Source organism: Sceloporus undulatus, chromosome 7, assembly GCF_019175285.1.
Source record: "Sceloporus undulatus isolate JIND9_A2432 ecotype Alabama chromosome 7, SceUnd_v1.1, whole genome shotgun sequence".
NCBI lineage: Eukaryota > Metazoa > Chordata > Lepidosauria > Squamata > Phrynosomatidae > Sceloporus > Sceloporus undulatus.
The window spans coordinates 11,954,803-11,973,393 of NC_056528.1; the positions used below are offsets into that span (position 1 = coordinate 11,954,803).

Here is an 18,591-nt window from a genome sequence, read left to right on the forward strand (position 1 = left end):
CATCTTCAAACAGTACTTTTCCACTTTATTCAGAGTGACTTTGGCCAACAAGAGAACTGAATAATTGGCGTACTGTTATCTTTTGCCCCGCATCCTGGGCTGCAAGCCAAAATTAATTATAACCGAAATGGTTGTTTCTAGCCTTTGTCTTTGGCGTCTCCACAGTCAAAGTTTGCTTTGTAACAAGTAACAAGTTGGCTAGTTAAAAAATGAAGCTGAGTTTAAGAGCCTCAGTCCGTAATTAAGAACAGTCAGTAGCAACAGACCTGGCTTCTTGAGAGAAATGGATCAGGAGTAGGAAAGACCAGACTTGTAATACTGGAACTGGACACTGCCATGGCCAAAGAGGGCATGTGCCATCTCTGACATCCAGAACATTCATACAAAGTGGGGAACAGAGCTCCTAATGGGCTGTTTCCACCTTTATTTTGGCATTGGCAACCTGTGGCATGAAAGTGTCACTGCCTTGGCTGGACACGTTGCCAGCTCTTCCGCAACTTCCTTCTCAGTGTTCCAGCACTCACCAGTACATCCAGCTGGTTTTGGCACCCACATGTGGCATCCTAAACTCCCGTCACAGGTGGGCACGAGAGCGGCGGGGGGGTCCGTCCGCTAAAGCCTCCCAAGGACCCAGTTCCATCCCCGGCTCCCCTGATAGTGGCTGATCTCACCCAGTCGAGGATGATGGTTGCTTCCTGGAGGCGAGCCTCTCTGACGGAGGGCGGATCGGCTGGGTTTGAACCCCTGTAGCAGAAGAGTAAGCCATAGGACATGGGTCCCTCCGTCTATGCCTTGAGATGAGCCAATGCCACAGCCAGAGGATCCCATCTACTGCAGTTATGCTGGGACATGTTGCTCTGGAGCACTGCCTCAGGGTTTTGTGCCCACTGACTACCACTGTTTCATTCATGCTCTGGAGTGGACCCAGCTAGGAGATATGACCTGCTAAGGCATTTTGTGCTACTTGCAGAAATGGAAGACTGCCTTCAAAAGCCTTCTGGAAGCGTAATTCTAAATGCTATTCCCCAGTGTGCACACACTACCACTTGTTGTCCGAATTGCTTCTCTGAAAATATCTGAAGGGACAAATATAGCACCAAGGGATCAGGTGGGAAGAGAGTAGAAAGCTAAATGCTAAGCCCTGTCTCAAACAGTCCAAAATTCATTCATCATCCCTGCTGTTCCTACCTGAGGTCCAGGTGATGGGCACCTCCCACAATCATGATGGCGATCAACGAGGAGCTCAGGCTCTTTCTGACCTAAAACAGCAACAGGGGAAGAAGGTCATACCTTTTCCAGGCCACATATAAGAAGAGCAAAGGTATACAAACTTCGGTCAGACCTCTGAACCGTTTGTACGTTGACCCAGGGGTACATCTTCCCAGGGGCACATCAGTCTTTTATTTCCTGAGTGGATCTGAGCCTTAACCCTACTAGCACAGGCACCTAGAAAGCTTTCTATTTGGCCCAGTAGTTAAGAACTTTTTAATTTCAGTCTATTAGGTCAGGAGTTTCAATCCCACCTCTCTTTTTTTGTCCAGTCTGCCACTGAAATTTAAGCCTACCTGCAGGGCTGGCCAGCAACTGCAGCCAGAAGAGCAAGTATGTTCAAGATGGCAGACCAACAGCCGCCAACCCACTTTGGAAAGTGTTACGTGCGTATGTTGAAAAACTTACTCCACCGCCTGCCCAGGGATCCAGGTCTCCATTTGAGAAGATGATGTTGGTTGCAGCGGCCAAATCTGGAGATATCAAATGAGATAATGAAGCTGACATAATTGTGTTGACACACACTGTAGAAAAGTGTAGCAAGTACTTTTGGGAGCTCTCAGGGGGCGGCTTTTAATCAAAAGTGAGAGTTGAGGTTGGTTTCCCCAACCATTGGCCCTCTGGGTTGACAGCCCAGCTTGAAGGCGACCCATAACCCTTAAGTTTGGCCCAAAGGGCCTCTGGTTCCAGCTAATAAGAGAGTGAACAAAGGAGGAGTGACCACTGCTTACCACTGCCCCAGAGGCTGGTCCGCAGCCACAAAGGCCTGGGGTGGACCCCCCACTTGTAGGAGCAGTATGCGTCTCTAGCAGCCTCGGTGAAGGGGATCTCTGGGAACATGTCAGTCACATTGTTGCTGTCAAATGTTAAGTTGATTTCGGTGCATGCCTGAAATGAAGCAGAAGGGTCCTGAACAAGCCATGTGAATCAGGCAGAGCAGGGATAGAACAATTGGGGCTGCATCCACACTATGGCCCTTTACTTCCCCCTCTATTTTTTGTGGTGTGCCTTCAAATAATTTCCGATTTATGCCAACCTTAAGGCGGACCTATTCTGGGGTTTTCTTAGATTTGTTCAGAGAAGATTGGCCACTATTGCCTTCCTCTGAGGCTGAGAGAGTGGGACTTGCCCAAAGTCACCCAGTGGGTTTTTGTGGCCAAGCAGGGATTTGAATCCTGGTCTCCCAGAGTCCTAATCCAACACTCAAACCAATACACTACAATGGTTCTCCACTGCTGTTGCTTCATCTTACAGGGCTTTGAGATTTGTCATTTCATGAATTACTTGGAATTCTGTCCCAAAGAGTTCTGATGTTGTAGTTCAGGAGGGTGGCCTCTTACAGCAAAGGATTCTGGGAAATTCACCAACCAAAAAATCCCAGGATTCTGTACAACAGAGCCATGGCAGTCAAGGGAAAGAACCAGGGACTAGACATCTGTTTAAATGCAATTATCGCATATCACAAAATCAAAGTCTCTATGCCTTATGGTGGAGCCAGGTTTAGACTAGGGTGGGCAGTTTGGGTCAGTCTCTCTCAAAAATGGCACCATGCAGATTGAAAGAAAAAGGGGGGAAATATTGGGCACATAATACAGGTGGAAGGCTGAAATACCATCTCTGCAAGGAAAGGCTGAATTGTTTGGGGGCTGACATTTAGGAAGAAAAAGCTCACTACAAGATGTTACGGAGCAAGGACAGGGCAAGGCTGGAGGCTCCAGTTCATCCCTCTTCTTTTTCTCTCGTACCTGATAGTCCCATGCCTCGGCATTGGAGCCCGTGCCGCAGCCAGTTGGGTCAGCACATTTCCGGTATTGCTTGTAAATGTCAAAACATGGAGTGGTCCCGGTGGAGTTGTAGAATAACCCTAGTGAGCAAAAGAAAGGAGGCCACCGTCATTTTTAAGGAGAGGCTGCCCATTCTTTCTTGGGTAATGTTTAGAGACTATAAAAGGCCACAAGAAGAAAATCAATAGAATAAAAGGTGTGTGGGCTAGTTCCATCTCATAAAGCAGCCCTGCCTAACCTGTTGCTCTGGATATGATGGGCTATATTTGGCAGTAGATTCAAGACAAGGAAAAAGTACTTTTTCACCCAATGCAGGGTTTCCTGAATCTGATGCCACAGATTAACTTGGAGAAAGAGAGTGATATATAGTAGAAGAGAAACATCAGCCATTGCGGGTGGTACTAGTTCATTTAAATTCCACCTTTCCTCCAAAACTGGGATTTCAAGGCTGCCTACAAACCTTAAAATGAATGCTGATAACAAGTCATATAAGACATTACATTTAATGCTCATATAGGAGCATTACATTTTAAAAATGCACAAGCTATTAAAACAATGCAACTGAAGTGGCCTCAGAATTAAATCCACTGGAAACAAATCCTTGAAAACACAAGAATAAAACACCACATTATTCAAAGTCCTGATAAATGGAACCTCCATATCAAGGTGCAGTCTAATGGGCTGAACAAGAGGCACCTGTTCCTTTCTGTTTTAAACCTCCCAGAGGCATTTGAGGATCTGTGCTTGGAAAACAGAGGATGCTGGACGGCACAGACTTTGCTTGCAAGCCTTGGATCTGCTTAGCCCTGATTCAGATGCTGGAGAAAGATGTTGGGAGCCGAATACTTACTCTGCTGCCTTTGAGCCACAAAGGAGCCTCGCGTGGTGCACACAGTCCTCCTCTGACTCCAGATTTGGAAAAGCCACAAAGGCATGCCTGGACTTGCTACCTAGGCAGCTACAAGAGCCACTTCAAGCGTGACTGAGAAGCTGAGCAAAGGCTGCACCTTTGTGGAAATGGGGAGGTCTGGTGTCTTGACAATGGCACATCATCTGACCTGCTCTCCCTGGCAGCCTGGAGGAAAAGTAGGACAACACTGCAGGCAAAACATGAGCAAAGCTGAAGGGAACGGGCAGCCCCACTGGTTATCTTTGAAGAACCGGGGTTCACAAACTCTAGACCTTAAGGGTGAACCTCTGAGTTGAGGGAGACCTCAACTTGTCTCAGCCAAGAAGCGATTATCTTGTGGATTATTGTAGCACAGCTTCTCTGGCAAAGGGGATGATGTCTCTCAGTGACCAGGTTTCGGCCAAAGGCCAGTGCCTTTCCTCGGATGTCTACCTGCCCAAACTCTTGGAGGGGCTGGGGAACCTGCGCTCGCAGAACCTCCTGTGCGACGTGATGCTGGAGGCTGAGGGAGCCTCCTTCCCTGCCCACAAGGCTGTCCTGGCCGCAGCCAGCAGCTACTGCAAGATGCGCTTTGCCGGAGACGCCTCCAGCCATGACTCCCTCATCAAGGTGTCCTCTGCCACTGCCTGCGGTCTGCAGAACGTCCTGTCTTTTGTTTACTCCAACCAGCTGGCGCTGACCCTCCAGACCGTCGAGGAGACCTTCCATGCGGCTGAAGTGCTGCTGGTGCGTGAGGTGATGGGCCTCTGCTTCCAGTTCCTGGAAGAGAGCCTGAACTGGCACACTTGCCTCCAGATCCTCAACATCACCAAGCGGCTCGGCCCAGAGGAGCTGAGGGAGAAAGCGGTGAGATGCGTGAGCAGGCACTGCAAGGAGATCCTGGCAGACCCCTCGTGGCTGAAGGAGCTGGATGGAGCCACCCTACATGAGGTCCTGGACAGAGAAGATGTTCAAGGTCTCACTGAGCTGGACCTCTTCCACGCAACCGTTGACTGGCTGCACCAAGACGCCACACGCCTCAAAGATGCGCCCAGTCTCTTAAGGCGCATCCGGTTTCCCCTTATACCTCTCAAGGATTTGCAGACATTTGTGCAGAAGGAGTCCCTCATGAAGATGGACCCTGTTTGCCGCCGGTACCTTCAGGAGGCCTTGGATTATCATTCCCAGCCATATGCGCAGCCATCCCTCCAGAGCGAGCGGACACAGGTCCGGGGCGGTGCAGATAGGTTGCTCGTTCTTGGTGGTAGGTCTGCAGACAACACCATCCACGACGAAGTGTGGGCTGCGGATCAAGGTTTTCGTTCGTGGAGAAAGATCAGGAAACTCAGTGGGCCTGCGTATAACCATTCTGTCGCTGTGATCAACAGCTTTGTCTTTGTTATGGGGGGCCAGGACAAGTTTGACCCAAAAGGACAGTATCCTTCAAACAAGGTAAGCACAAAACTTGAGGAGTGTACAGTTGCTCATTCCTCCCAGGGTGCTCAAATGACGCTGCCCTGCTGGCCACATTCTCTATCAGGCAATAATATAGAACAAAATCAGGTCCAGGTTAATGCAGGTAGTGCAGACTGGTCCAAATTCTTCAGGAGAAACACATGCTTTGTCTTGGATGGTCTTTTTCACCTCCTTCCAATTTGGCTAACATTTTCTACCTGAAAGCCCTTAAGCTTCCCCTGCAACAAAATGCTGAACACTCCCCTAGGAAACGGAGCCAACTAATCCCATTCTTTCATCCTTTCGTTTCATTTCTCCTTTCCTTCCTTCCTGCTTCAGGTGTTCAGGCTTGACCCCCAGCAAAATGCGTGGATCCAAGTGGCAAGCATGCAGGCGCGGCGGACCCGTTTTCATGCAGGGGCCCTGAATGACCGCCTCGTGGCCGTGGGAGGGGGGACGCTGCTGGGGGCCCTCACCAACACAGCGGAAGAGTACTGGCCGGCCGAGAATGAATGGCGAAGCATCACGCCTTGCCCTCTGCCCATGGCTGACCACGCGGGAGCCACCCACAAAGGGATCCTCTACATATCAGGTGAGAAACTGACACTGGCGGTCCTGAGGCTCTTTTCTCCTGAAGAAGTCTTCCCTGCCTTACCAGTCACCTCCTGCATTGCAAGGCAGGCCAGGCGCAGGCACATGCTGCTTTATCAGTAGTAACTGCCACTGCGATAGGAGGAATTCATGGAGTGATGTTTCCATAGTTTTCCAGGGGAATGAGGCACCCTCGATCTGCAAACCTCCCTTTGTAAGCTGGCAGGTGACTCTTCTCTTATTCTTTCATAGGCACAGAGAAAATAAATCTGTCAGTGAGCCTTTCTTGGTGCAGGGTTGGAGAACCACAGGCTCCAGGGCTTAACTCTGCTCCCCCGGAGTCCCAATACAGCCTTCTGGGCTTCCCAAAGTGTCTTTGGAAGCCTCCTCTTAGCTGTAGGTGCTGTCGTTTTCTGTGTTCACACTTCAGCCCTTGAGGAGTCAGGCAGGAAAAGGCACAAAGGGAAAGCAGGTGGATCCATGCCCAGCTTAAAAGGTGGTGTCCTCTCTTTTCGCCCATCTGCGCCAGGGGGATTCGCCAGTGGGAAAACCTTACCAGATACTTACAGCTACCTCTCCCGCCTGCGTCGGTGGGTTAAGAACCGACCAATGACTTTTGCACGCTGTGACCATGGGATGGCAGCCTCTGAGGACAAAATCGTCTGTATTGGAGGACGGGCTTTGACAAATGTAAGTTGATTAAAAGTAAAATTATGGCGGTGAGTCAAACATCCAGGCTATTCATGCTTGTAGTGACCCCGTGAGATGCTCACAGGTAAGCAAATCTGGTTCTCCAAACAGTAACCGTTCGGTTTGTGCCTCTGTTCCTTTGTGTCTTTGCCTTCACTTTTCACTTAATACCATGGGTGGGCACACTGCAAACCACATATGGCCCCATTTGTGGCCCTGAAGCCTCCAACCAGTAGAATAATAGAATCATAGAGTTGGAAGAGACCCCAAGGGCCATCCAGTCCAACCCCATTCTGCCATGCAGGAAATCGCAATCAAAGCATCCCCAACAGATGACCATCCAGCTTCTTTTTAAAGTACCCCATTTTGCACTATTCTGGGTCATTTTGCCCCAAAGTCAAAGATGAAAGCACACCCCCCCCCCCCCCCCACCTTGTGAAAACATGCATAAATATCTCCATCCCACACAAGCACTTCAAAACCTTGGACTACACCTCCCTTTTCCTCAGCACTCCTTCTCAAAATGGTAACAGGAAGTGAAGTGATGCCACCTCCTGTCTCCATTTTGAGAGACTGCAGGGGAAAAACAATGGTACTTAGGCTTGTTTTAGGGGGCAGAGTGTGGACCACCAGTAGGCCCGGGGGAAGAATTGACCCGTGCCCACACTGGCTTAGCAAGCAACAGAATCCTCTCCTCTGATACCTCTCTGCTCCTTCTGATCCTATGCAGGCTGGAGAATGGGTGCCTGTCAGCAAGATGGAGTCCTACTGCCCAGTTTCTGATCAGTGGACGCTGCTTGACCTCTCTGCCTTTGACCTCTGCCAGTTTGGCCTTGCCATGCACCAGCAGCAACTATACATCACGGGAGGTGGGTCGCTGCGCCAGAGGACCAAAGAGGAGGGCGTCTTTGTCTGCAGCCCAGGAAGGAAGGTGTGGGCAAAAGCAGGGTCCCTACCCATGGCTCTGGCAGATCACGCCTCTTGCTTCGTCCGCCTCCCATGCCAGATCACCAGCAAACAGCAGAATGGGGGAGAGCCACCAGCCCCCGGCAAGAAGAAATCCACCCTCAACTTATTCATCACCAATGAGCACACAGCCCAGCCTGCTCTTTAAAGAGGGACTCTGGAGAAAATCCAGCAGCAATGCGTTAGCAGAAGCCCCCGCTGAAATTAAGAAAGGAAACGCAAGCTGGATTTTTCCAGGTCATATTCAAACAGTTTCCACAAATCTTGAGGGGTTCCGTAAGTTCTTGAGATTCACATGCTCCTGCCTCCAAGTATGGGCTGAGATCCAAACTTCCCAATGTTGCTTTGACAGCAGTTTACAATTCCTACTCACCACTAAGAGCTGCCAAGCCTCTGACTGGGTCCTTGTTTGCCAGCATCAGCTCACAACCGACCTGCGTTCAGACACACACATGCACCGGGTTAGGTTTTGAGACAGGTACAGAAAAATCAAGAAGCAAGAGTCAGAACAGAAGGGTTAGTTTCCCCTCAAACAGCTAATGGGGAAGGCATGCTCACCTTGACAGGATTGGCAGGGAAGTGGCCCATAAAATCAGTCTTGTAAGGGTAATCCATCATGGCCAACATAGTGAAGGCATTGCGGGCAAACTCAAAGAGCTGGTAGACGTCCTCCTTGGAGGAAAGCTTCTCACAAGTAGACATCCTGCTGCTGATTTCTTCATAAGCTGAGTGCAGAGACAAAAAGGAGAGGAAAAGCACATTCTGGTGGGTCTGTTGTAACTCAGACAGAAGCCTCATTGGGTGGTTGCTGCAGTCAGGTAAGTGACGGGAGCAAGGGTTCTTCCCAAGGCTTGGTAGCTACCAGAAATATGTGTGTGGAGTGTGTAACAGCCTGATCTGTGAACGTCTGGGAAGACTGTTCTCCCATTTCTGCTCCACAGCAGCAACTTTATCTTTGTAACCATTCCCCAGCATAAAAATTCTCCTTTCGTAAGTTGTCTCCCACCAGGCAAGTGTGTTCACTTTACCTCCAACCAGGTACAGGTCTTTGATTTGCTGGAATGCTTCACGCACAACTTGGGCACAGTTTGGGCTGTAGTTCTGGAAATCCTGAAAGAAAAAGACCACAGTCCGTTGATTCAAAAAGACCCTTTGATTCAAACCAGCAAAGAAGAGGAGGTATGCTTGAGGGAACCCAAGACCCTCCCACTAATTTTGCAGCTTCACAGAAGCCAGAGGTGGGATTCATTACTCCCATGAATGTAAGCTTTCCTTTGGGAGTGAGAGTCTCATTGGGGGATGTGAACCCAACCAATTCATCCTCCTCTTACCGCTGTGACATCCTTAAAGAATTGGTTGGAGTTTCCGATCCCGGCCACAGAGAGAACTGGGGCACTGGCAGCTAGTGCACCGGCGACAACGTTGGGGTACTTCATCCTCATGTATGCGCTCAGCATCCCACCATAACTGCCGAGTCGGAAAGAAAAAGTTAAGAGGCAGGTGATGCAATGGACAAGGCGAGAGACTTTGCAAAAGAGCTTGCTGGCTTAAAAGAAAGACAAATGGCTGCACTTTTTATTCCACCTCTGATCTTTGGCCCTAAGGAGGCTGATTTGGTTTAAAAGGTCAAGGGGGGAAAGTCCCACAATATTTCTTATGTTTTGTATAATCCTGCAGGGATGTAAGAGAGGAGCAGCTCTCCTTTTGGCTGAGGACCAATTTTTATTCTCCCTCCCAGACCTGTCTTGGCTGGGATTAAGTTAAAGCACAAACAGCAGAGGCAATCTACACACATCTCAGCATTTGGTGCTTGAGTATATGAACACTCTGGCTCCCAAACTATTTTGATGGTGGCTGTGAAATGCCTGTTCTCCTTCCTGCAGAGAACAGATCTTGATATTCTCCAGCTGGGTCAGAGAAAGCGAGACCATTTCCCCAGCCTTGTAGAGAGTATGGCAAAGCCAAAGGACACTCACCTGCCTCCAAAAGCAATGACCGGCGCGTCCTGCGCCCCGTACTCTCCCTTCAGTTCCGTAATCAGCACGGCGTAGTCGGCCAGGGCTTGCTCCACGCTCAGCAGACCCGCGTTCTCCCTTTGCAGCGACGCTGCTCCAAATGGGAGGGACTTCCCATAGTACCTCTGTGGGGGGAAAAACCCAAAAAACATGACCCTAAAAGCCGTGTCAGGCCAGCAGAAGCAAAGACGGAAAAAGGGGAAGCAAAGCTGTGTGCCGCTCCAAGGAAGACACTCACATGCTCTGCAAAGACGACCAGGGCTCCTTGCTGCTCCGCCAGTTCTAGGATGAAGCCGCAGTTCTGAGCAAATTCCCAGACGTCTCCCTCGTTCCCGGTGTAAAAAAAGATGGGGCCGGTTCCATTTCCCCAGAATTTCTCTGTGTGGGGCATGCAGAGGAAGGACGTTCAGGCAACAGAGAAGAAGGGAAGCAATGAATGCCCAGGACCCGCAAGCAGGACTGGGACCCCATGGAGGCGGTCAAGGGTTGCTTCACCTCCTTACTATATCTCCACACTTTTCTGACATTCCCCGGCCTGCCCTCCCTGACACCATTGCCATGGCTCTAGTCTACAGAATCCTAGTGTATTTGTATTAACTTGTGCTGTTAGCTGCCTCGATCCTCTAAGGGAGAGGTGGGATACAAATGATAATAATAATAACAACCTGGGATTTGTAGTTTGGCAAGGCTTCAGAGCTCTCCAACAGACCAGGCCAAATACCTCACCAAACTAAAAATCCCAGAATTCCATAGGATGGAACCATGGCACTTAAAGTAGCATCTAACTGCTTTATTTCCTCAGTGTGGATACAGGTTGCCTGTGCTGTTTTTATTAACATGCATTGTGTGCTTGATGTGTTTTTAATGATTTGATCAGACAGGTCCAAAACACACTGCAGAAATAACCCAGTTTGAGACCACTTTATATGCCTCTGACTCAGTGCTAAGGAATCCTGGGAATTGTAGTTTATTGTGGCACCGAAGCTCTCTCTGACAGAGGAGGCTCGATGTCTCACAAAACTACAGTTCCCAGAATTCTCTAGCATTGAGCAGTAAAAGCAATCTGAAACTGGATTATTTCTGACGTCTGTTTTGGACCATTGGTTGTTTAATTTATTTTAACTTTAATACCACTTTAAGCGCACCCGTCACGAGGTATCTCTGCAGAAAGGTTTTGTTGCTGTAGGTTTGGAGATTGAAGTGATCCAACCATTGCTCAAAATATTTCTCTTCCAAGTCCGGCTGCAGAGTCCTGTAAGCTTAAAACAAGAAGAAGCAAAAGTTCAGTGTAGCTGGTTTTTAAAATGACCATAAACCAGTTTTTCCCTCTGGAAAAGAAACCACTTTGGCTTTATTTCTGCCCCATTCCCATTTTTTTAATTCTTTCTATCATTGTTTATACTTCATTTGTGGGCTGGAAGCTTGGATTTGTTGGTTTCTGTCACGTTGCTGTGGAGAACCTAAAAATCCTGAGGTAAAAGTTGCCTGAAACATGACATAAAACGTATAAATTGGTGTGTTGTGAAAGCTAAGCCTTGCTACAATAAGAAAAATCACCTCAAAGAGGTAAAAAGTTTCCCTCAGATTGAAGCTAAATTATTCATACACCAGAAACATTTAGCTGGACAAATTAATCCTTTTACCTCAGCGTTTAAAATGTGGGATAGTGGCCAATATCTTCCTCATTTGACTTTCAATTTGAAGTCGGGGTTCTTTAATTCTGCCTCCCTTCTTTATTATTCCTCACTTGTCTTCCCTTTGTCGCCTCTTTGGCTTACTTTCTGCCCCATTCCCTCTTTTATTCTTTATATACATTTGTGGGTTTGAATCTTGCACTTGTTTGTTTTTGCCACGTTGCTGTGGAGAACCTAAACATCCTGAGGTAAAAGTTGTCCAAAATATGCTATAAAATGAATAAATAAGTGTGTTGTGGAAACTAGGCCTTGCTACAATGATAAAAAAATCGCCTCAGAGAGGTGAAAAGTTTTCCTCAGGTTCACTGTATAAACGAGGCCTACCCTTGACAGTGAAGCCATCACACTTTTACAAAAGGAACTGTTGCCAAACAACCTCAAAAATCCTGAGGTAAAAGTTGTCTGAAACATTATATAAAATGTATAAATAAGTGTGTTGTGAAATATAGGCCTTGCTACAGTGGGAAAATTACCTCAGAGAGGTGAAAAGTATCCCTCAGGCTGAGGCCAAGCTACTTTGTATGAATGAGGCCTATTCTTGACATTGAAGCCATGACATTGACAAAAGAAACTGTTGCCAGAGAAACTCAGGCCCAGCACTCCTTAATGTGTTGGACTACAACCCCCACCATCCCCATCCACCGCGGCCAGCGGGCATTGCAGTTGAGGATGGTGGGGGACTCATTATCTGCCATATTGGACTACTCTGTCAGCAATTTTATGGCTGAGGGGGATACAAACAGGACGACGTTTCATTGGCCGCTTGCCAATGTTCCGCTGGCCCTTATTGGTTCGTAGCCATGGACCAATGAGTGGGCTGGGTTTTGGTGGGCTTGTCAGTGATTGGCTGAAGGGTCTGGGTGGGACTGTATAAAAGGGTCCCCCCCCAAGCTGCCAGGGGCCATTTGGAGCTGAGCTGCCAAGAGCTGAAATCATTGAAGGCAGAAAATGGGAAGAAGAGAGAAGAAAAGTTGAAGGCAGAAGGCTTGAGGACAGCTCCAGAAGGAAAGCCTGGGGTGAAGGCAGAAGGAAAGCAGGAATCCCTGAAGGCAGAAGATGGGAAGAAGAAAAGCTGAAGGCAAAGATGGGAAGAGCTCAGCCAGAAGACCCTTGGAAGCAGCTGGAGGGAAACCCAAAATGGCTGAAGAAAAGGAAGGGATCATTGCAGGTATAAGGAAAAGGTGCAAAAAGCGCTGACGTCAGTGTGCCTTGAGTCTTGTGAGTTTATTATATTGGGTGGTGTGTTATTTAAGGGACAATAATGGCCCTGCATTGCCAGCTTCACACCTTGGTCAGTACACAACTGATGGCACTTTTCTTTAGCTTTGCAGAGCATGGTACCATGCATGGTTCTTGTGTTTGGCTTGGCAAGTCTGGGTTTCAGTCTCTTACCAAGGCCTGGTAAATGAGGGGGTGGTTTTGGGCCAGTTAAAGGTTACCAAGCCTATTCCATCAACCAGAGTTCATGTGAAAACCCATAAGAGCCACATTGCAAGGCTCTAATATGTACTTGGGTTTAAAGAGGTCTCCCAGGCCTAACAGATGCTCAAGGGCTAAACCCTGCCAAAGTCCCTGAGGCCTCTGCCCTCCTTCCATGGTCGATGGCAGAAACAGAGAACTGAACTAAAACATTTCCCAGCTGTCCTTTTCCCCCTCGTTGCTTTGAAGGCCAAGGGTGCCTCTGCGCATGTGAAGAGCTCATTCCGCCCACAGGCAGCCAGGTCTTTAAAAAGCCGTCCCCGGAGCATCTGCAGAGTCCCTTCTTTCTTACCGGCCGGCGACCCTTCTTCCAGCGCCGGCAGAAGGAGTAGAAACAAACCCAGCAGGAGGCGCAGGGAAGCCTTAGGCCGCGTTGCCATGCCAACCGCTGCGCTGGGCGCCCCCATTTTGCCCAGCGGGGTCACGTGCGGAGAACCCCGGCGCGTCACGTGAGGGGTCGCCATGTGACCTCTGACTGAAGGGGCGGGGCGGAGAGGCGATAGAGACCCAGGTGCTGTTGCCATAGTTACCGAGGCGCCGCCGCGGCCGCCATCTTGGTTACTAAGGCTGGATGGTTAAATAAAGGCCAAAGTAGGACCACTTGCCTCGCTTTCGCCGCCTTTGCTTTTTTGGGACTATCGATTTGTCTAATGATAATGCGGAAAACCCACGAAGCCTAACAAAAACGCCATGTTTTTACCTGACAGGACACCACTCTAGGAATCTCTGGGTCCTCCAGGGCAACTCTGTGGTCAACACCTGCCAGACATTGACCATAGAGTTGCTCTGGAAGAGCTAGAAAGGCTCAGTGGAGGGTTCTCTCTAGGAATCTCTGGGTCGTACTCCAAGGCAACTTTTGCTTAAAGTTGACCATAGAGTTGTGCTGGAGGACCTAGATATTCCTAGAAGGAACGTGAAAGTCAAAGCCTTGGGTGGTGTCTTCCTGCGGAGCAGAAGAATGGCTTGGACTAGATGGCCCTCGGGGGTCCCTTCTAACTCCAGGAGTCTCTACATTCCTTTATGGCAGAAGGGGGTTGGAATGGGTGACCCTCATGGGTCCCTCCTTCCCACTCTGTGATTCCAGAGGGTTTTCTTGGCTGCTGAGGCTGAGGCTGAGAGAGAGTGAGATGGTAGAAACCTCTCTCTAAGACCCTCTCTCTGCAATGGGGCTGGTCCCTAGCAGAGGAGGAAAGGCAGCTGGGAAGCTGAGCCTGGGGCTCTGGGGAGAGAGGGAGGCAGGGAGGGTCCGCAAAACCTGCAACCCAACCCCAAACCTGCCCTCGGAGGCGGCCTGAGTGGCAGTCACTGGGTCTCCCTTGCTGCCGCTCGATGGGCATCAGAGGCGCTGCTGAGCTTTGGGCACCTTGGCTGCAAAGAAGGAAGGAAGGAAGGAAGGAAGCGGAGGCGCTGCGCTTGGCTGGGAAGAGAAAGAGGAGGAAGGAGAAAAGGAAGAAGGAGGCGAAGAAGAGGGAGGCAACTGGACATCTGACCCTCCTCCTCCTCCTCCTCCGGCCAAGGCTCAGGTGAGTGGGCTGCCCAGGAGGCCCAGCAAGCCCCTGCCTCCTTCCTTGCAGAAAGGAAGGTGTCCCTTCTTCGCCTCCAATATGGAGCGGGGGGGGCATAGCCACCTGGGGCTAAGGCAGGGATGGACCCAGCCCCTGGCCTCCCCCCCCCCCCCAGGCAAGGACGGGTCACCTTTAAAGCCCAGCCTCAAGGTGAGCATCCCCAAAGGGAGGAAGGGATGGATGGACACAGAGGAGAGAAAGAAAGAGGAGGGGGCTTCCAGGCTTTGCCTCTTGCGGGTCTTTGATGGCTCTTTTGCAGCCCCCTCCCAACCTCTGTCCCCCCAAGGATCCCTTGCAGGGCTTTCTTGCCCAAGGGAGGCTCTCCTCTGGAGCATGCCTTGCAGGGGCTGGCTCTAGGTTCAAGGAATGTGGGTTACTATTAGTATTATCATCATCATTATTTGCTTCCAAGACCCCCATAGATACCCAAAATCCAGGGACGCTCAAGTCCCATTAAATACAAGGGCATAGTGACATGGTGTCCCTTCCATAAAATACCAAAACTAAGACATTTGCCAGACGGAGGTACATTTTGCTTAGGATTTAAATGGAAAACATCTGACTTGTGGCTCCTACAAAACTCCTTAAACCAAGCGAAGGTTCCTGGCCATGTGCAAAGATGCTCAGGAAGGATGTGAGGCCGAGTGGGAATATAAACATAAAGCCTTGGTCAGGATTCTGGATCCTGGAGGAGGAAAAACCCAGCCAGAAAAGCAAAGTGTTTCTTTGGAAGCCATCCAAGATAACTGACGGATCGGGTGCCAAAGCTCTGACTCGGTTCCGTCGGATGGATGGCATGCCAAGCGCGGGCGCTGCTGCGTGCGATTGAGCGTGAAAATCTGTCTGACTCTATAGACAGACTGGCACATCAAACGCCAGGATCGGCACTCCTGGTTTTGCAGAGAAGGTGGGGGCGGCCTTCCTGAAAATCCTTTTTTGGAGGGAACAATTTTGTTATTTGGTGACGGATCATTTGATTTCGCAGTTCAACTAGTGGTTCTCTTTTGGAAGGACTTTCTGTTGCAAAGAACATCAAACTGGGAGCCACTTTGGTTTGAGGGCTGGACTGGGACATTGGAAGACCCGGGTTCGAATCCCCACTCAGTCATGGAAACCCATTGGGAGACCTCAGGCAAGCCATGCTTTCCTCTCAGCCTTGGAGGAAAGCCATGGCAGGAAATGGAAGACATCTTGCAGAGCCATTGCGGCGCATGGTTTGGCTTCTTCCTAGGAGACCCAGGTTCAAATCCTCGCTAAGCCATTGAAACTCCTGCAAGTGACTTTGGACAAGCCACTCTCTCTCTCTCGGCCTCAGAGGAAAGCCATGGCAAACCTCTTTTGAAGATATATGGCCAAGAAACCCCAAGGAGACATTCACTATGGTCCAAAACACACTGCAGAAATAACTGCCCTGGCTCAGTGCTATGGAATTCTGGGAACTGTAGTTTTGTGGCACATTTAGCCTCCTCTGTCAGAGAGCTTTAGATTCCTAGCACTGAGCCAAGGCAGTTAAAGCAGTCTCAGACCGGATGATTTCTGCAGTGTGTTTGGGACCCATTAACCTGGAGTCAACAAGAGCAAAAAGTCTCATTAGGATTCCTATTTCCTTTGTCAGATGGATTTGCAAACGGAAACAAAAGGCCCCCGGGATGTTTGCACCTTGCTCCCTGCAACAAAAATTGAAATGAATCTAAAAGAAATTCACGACCGATAGGAAGATCATCCCAAAGATAAAAGCAGAGGATAAGCAGACGGCCTTTTGTCGGTTGTCGTTTCTCCTCATTTTGGACGCAATCCACACATTCTTCCCATCTCAGATTCTGCAGACTGGGAAACACTGGCATGTATTTCTCCCCAAAAGCCCCTTTTTATAGTATGTGGGATAATAGCAGACAAAGGTCCTGGTTTTCTTAAGGCACGATGATGCTGATGGTGTTTTCCAAAGGAGGAGTCAGGGTTCCCGGATTGAGCTCCCAAAGGCATGCCATCAAGGCAGACCTTTCCTTCTCCTCCCCAAAAGGATGCCATTCTCTCCTTTCTCTTCTCTCTCTCTCTTTCCTCTACTTGTCTGAAGGGTGTCTTTGGCCATTCATTGGCCTTGAATAAGCCATTAATGGAGAGGCTTGTAAAGCCTTGGCATGCATTGGGCTGAATGGCTTTGGAGGAGGAGGAGGAGGAGAGGCATGAGAGCGGGTGCCGGGTGTGAGTTCAGACAAAAAGCGCATTGAAGGATTTACGCACAGCCAGCGGGAAGCTGAATGTGGGAAAGGCTGCAAAATTTCATATATATATATATATACTGTATATATATATATATCCGAGCCAGTAGTTTGAGAGCTTGAACCTCCTGGAAGAGCAAGATTCCTCCTCTTCCTCTCCTTCTTGCTGAGCTCATTGAATGCAAAGGGCTTTTTTGCAGCTACTGATGTAAGTTTGAGGACGAAGGAGGAGAGCGGGAAGAGGAGACATTTAAAAAAACAGCCGGAAAAGTGGGAGGATTAATAGGGACAGTTGGAAGGTATGTATGAATCATGGCATTCCTCTTAATGGTGCTACAGGATATCTCTGCGTATTGCTACTACAGACTAACATGGCTATATCCTTTCATTCCTCTTAATGTGTTACTTTCAAGCCCAGGATGTACTGGAGGTTCTTACAAAACTTTGCTCTATGGGATTAACCGCAGTCAGCCTTGCAGGGTTGTTTTTCCCCTTTCTTACCCTGACATTGATGCTCAAGATAAACAAGAATAACGAATAAAAGCAGAGGTTGTTGTTATCTTTCCAGCTGCTGGAGATAGCAATGAATGGACCCCCTTTGTCTCTCTCTTTGCAGGGCCTGCCTCCCATGATGTGTGACATGGGCCTGGTCTCCCCAGAGCTGTCCAGCCTGGCGCCCTTCTATGCGGAGGCCCCCGACGCCTATTGCCAGGACGATGACCGCTGGCAGAGGCTGCGCACCGCCGTCCGGAAGCTGGAATTCTGGGAGAACTTCGATGCTGAGCTCATCGGCAGCGGCTTCTTCTCCAAAGTGTACAAGGTGACATTGTCCAACTGAAGCACAAGGCAGCCCTTCATGGCTGATGGTGGCCTTTAAGCTGGGATGGGTCCGTCTAAGAATCCATTTAGGAAGTAGGAAGGGTCTGTTTCTGGTTTCTGCTCAAACTCTGGTAGGCGCTGCCCAAGGTACAAAAACTGTTTTGGGAATACAGTGGGCCCTTGGTATCTGCTGGGGTTTGGGTGCAGGACCCCCATGGATACCAAAACCCATGGATGATCAAGTTCCATTATATGCAATGGGGTATTATTATTAGTATTAGTATTATTAATTGAGAAGTTCAATTTGGAACTGCTCAATTGAGTTCAACTGAGACTAGGAAACTAGATGGATCAATGCCCCCTGATTCAGTCTATGGAAGCATCCTATATTTCTGTTTAATGCAGTTTTTTATCCAGAAGCCATAGGAACTGGAGCCTTTATTTGTAGGTGAAGCACAATAGCTTGGCAGCACAGCTTTGCATGTAAAACATCCAGGTCCGATCCCTGGGATTTCAGGATAAGTCCTACTACGGCTCTTCTCCAGTTGAGACCCACTTATTCAGAACTATAAGGTCTACAATCTTACCTTTGGAAGAAAGGCAATTGCTATTGACAAAGAGGCTGGCTACAGGGAAGACGTGATTCCTTGGCTGCAACTGCTCCAGTGGTTCCCAGTCTGTGGGGAAATGCCTACCTAATCCAGAAGGATTTGGGGATCTGTGTCAGAAGGAAAAGGGCTTCTGATTGTGTGCTGTAATCTTCTGGGTTGCTATTGTTTTTTACCTTTGTAAGAGAGATGTTTAAATGGCTTTAATCCCATAGATTACATGCTAAGAATACAGTAGCCTCTTGTGAGGCGTTATATGAGAGCCAGCATTTGGTTTTGCTTTCTGTATGCTGGACCCAGACTCTGGGAGACCAATGCCTGGATCCCTGTTTTTCTATGGGAAACCCTTGGGACACCTTGGGCAAAGTCACACTCTCTCAGCCTCAGCCTCCAACTCCCTTTGGGAAAGATCCCCAGAGAAAACACACCGTGATGGGACCGTCTTATTGTAAACTGGGAATGCCTTGAAGGCACAGCAAGAACAATAGCGGTGTTGCAGATGTGGGTTTGTCTGTTAATGTTTGCAAAGCTTCCTTCCATCCTAGTTC

The 18,591-nt window shown here is 49.1% G+C and overlaps 3 protein-coding genes across 6 annotated transcripts in view; 2 read left to right on the top strand and 1 right to left on the bottom strand.

The window, feature by feature from the left end:
* On the bottom strand, positions 1-13,311 carry DPP7 (dipeptidyl peptidase 7). Of its 2 annotated transcripts, none has more exons than XM_042480384.1 (13): positions 13,125-13,311; positions 10,805-10,918; positions 9,898-10,037; positions 9,621-9,784; positions 8,976-9,111; positions 8,673-8,754; positions 8,203-8,369; positions 8,018-8,078; positions 3,015-3,133; positions 2,001-2,157; positions 1,678-1,742; positions 1,189-1,259; positions 1-744 (listed from the first exon to the last, which is right to left on the bottom strand). In XM_042480384.1, the coding sequence occupies exons 1-13, from the start codon at positions 13,294-13,296 to the stop codon at positions 564-566; spliced, it is 1,629 nt and encodes a 542-aa protein (XP_042336318.1). In that variant the 5' UTR covers positions 13,297-13,311; the 3' UTR covers positions 1-563. The 2 variants fall into 2 exon arrangements, with proteins under 2 accessions (XP_042336318.1, XP_042336319.1); XM_042480385.1 differs by lacking the exon at positions 1-744 and adding an exon at positions 767-1,076.
* On the top strand, positions 3,722-8,207 carry LOC121937294 (kelch-like protein 9). Its single transcript, XM_042480382.1, has 4 exons — positions 3,722-5,394; positions 5,737-5,989; positions 6,518-6,678; positions 7,409-8,207. The coding sequence occupies exons 1-4, from the start codon at positions 4,336-4,338 to the stop codon at positions 7,790-7,792; spliced, it is 1,857 nt and encodes a 618-aa protein (XP_042336316.1). The 5' UTR covers positions 3,722-4,335; the 3' UTR covers positions 7,793-8,207.
* Positions 12,251-18,591, top strand: part of LOC121937297 (dual specificity testis-specific protein kinase 1-like) — an 18,145-nt gene continuing 11,804 nt past the window's right edge. The window contains exons 1-2 of one of the 3 annotated variants that reach the window (XM_042480387.1): positions 12,251-12,521; positions 17,233-17,436. In XM_042480387.1, coding sequence (XP_042336321.1) covers positions 12,438-12,521; positions 17,233-17,436 — 288 coding nt within the window. In that variant the 5' untranslated portion in view covers positions 12,251-12,437. Of the gene's footprint in view, positions 12,522-13,361; positions 14,356-14,525; positions 14,548-17,232; positions 17,437-18,591 lie in introns of those variants that run through there. The other 2 variants (XM_042480388.1, XM_042480389.1) reach the window with 2 other exon arrangements.

Coding starts and splice junctions, on each gene's coding strand:
- LOC121937294 (XM_042480382.1), top strand. CDS start 4,336: ATGATGTCTCTCAGTGACCAGGTTTCGGCCAAAGGCCAGTGCCTTTCC. Junction 5,395..5,736: donor GACAGTATCCTTCAAACAAG/GTAAGCACAAAA, acceptor TTCCTGCTTCAG/GTGTTCAGGCTTGACCCCCA. Junction 6,679..7,408: donor GAGGACGGGCTTTGACAAAT/GTAAGTTGATTA, acceptor GATCCTATGCAG/GCTGGAGAATGGGTGCCTGT.
- DPP7 (XM_042480384.1), bottom strand. CDS start 13,296: ATGGCGACCCCTCACGTGACGCGCCGGGGTTCTCCGCACGTGACCCCG. Junction 9,112..9,620: donor GTCATTGCTTTTGGAGGCAG/GTGAGTGTCCTT, acceptor CCGACTCGGCAG/TTATGGTGGGATGCTGAGCG. Junction 8,370..8,672: donor AGACCTGTACCTGGTTGGAG/GTAAAGTGAACA, acceptor CTCTGCACTCAG/CTTATGAAGAAATCAGCAGC.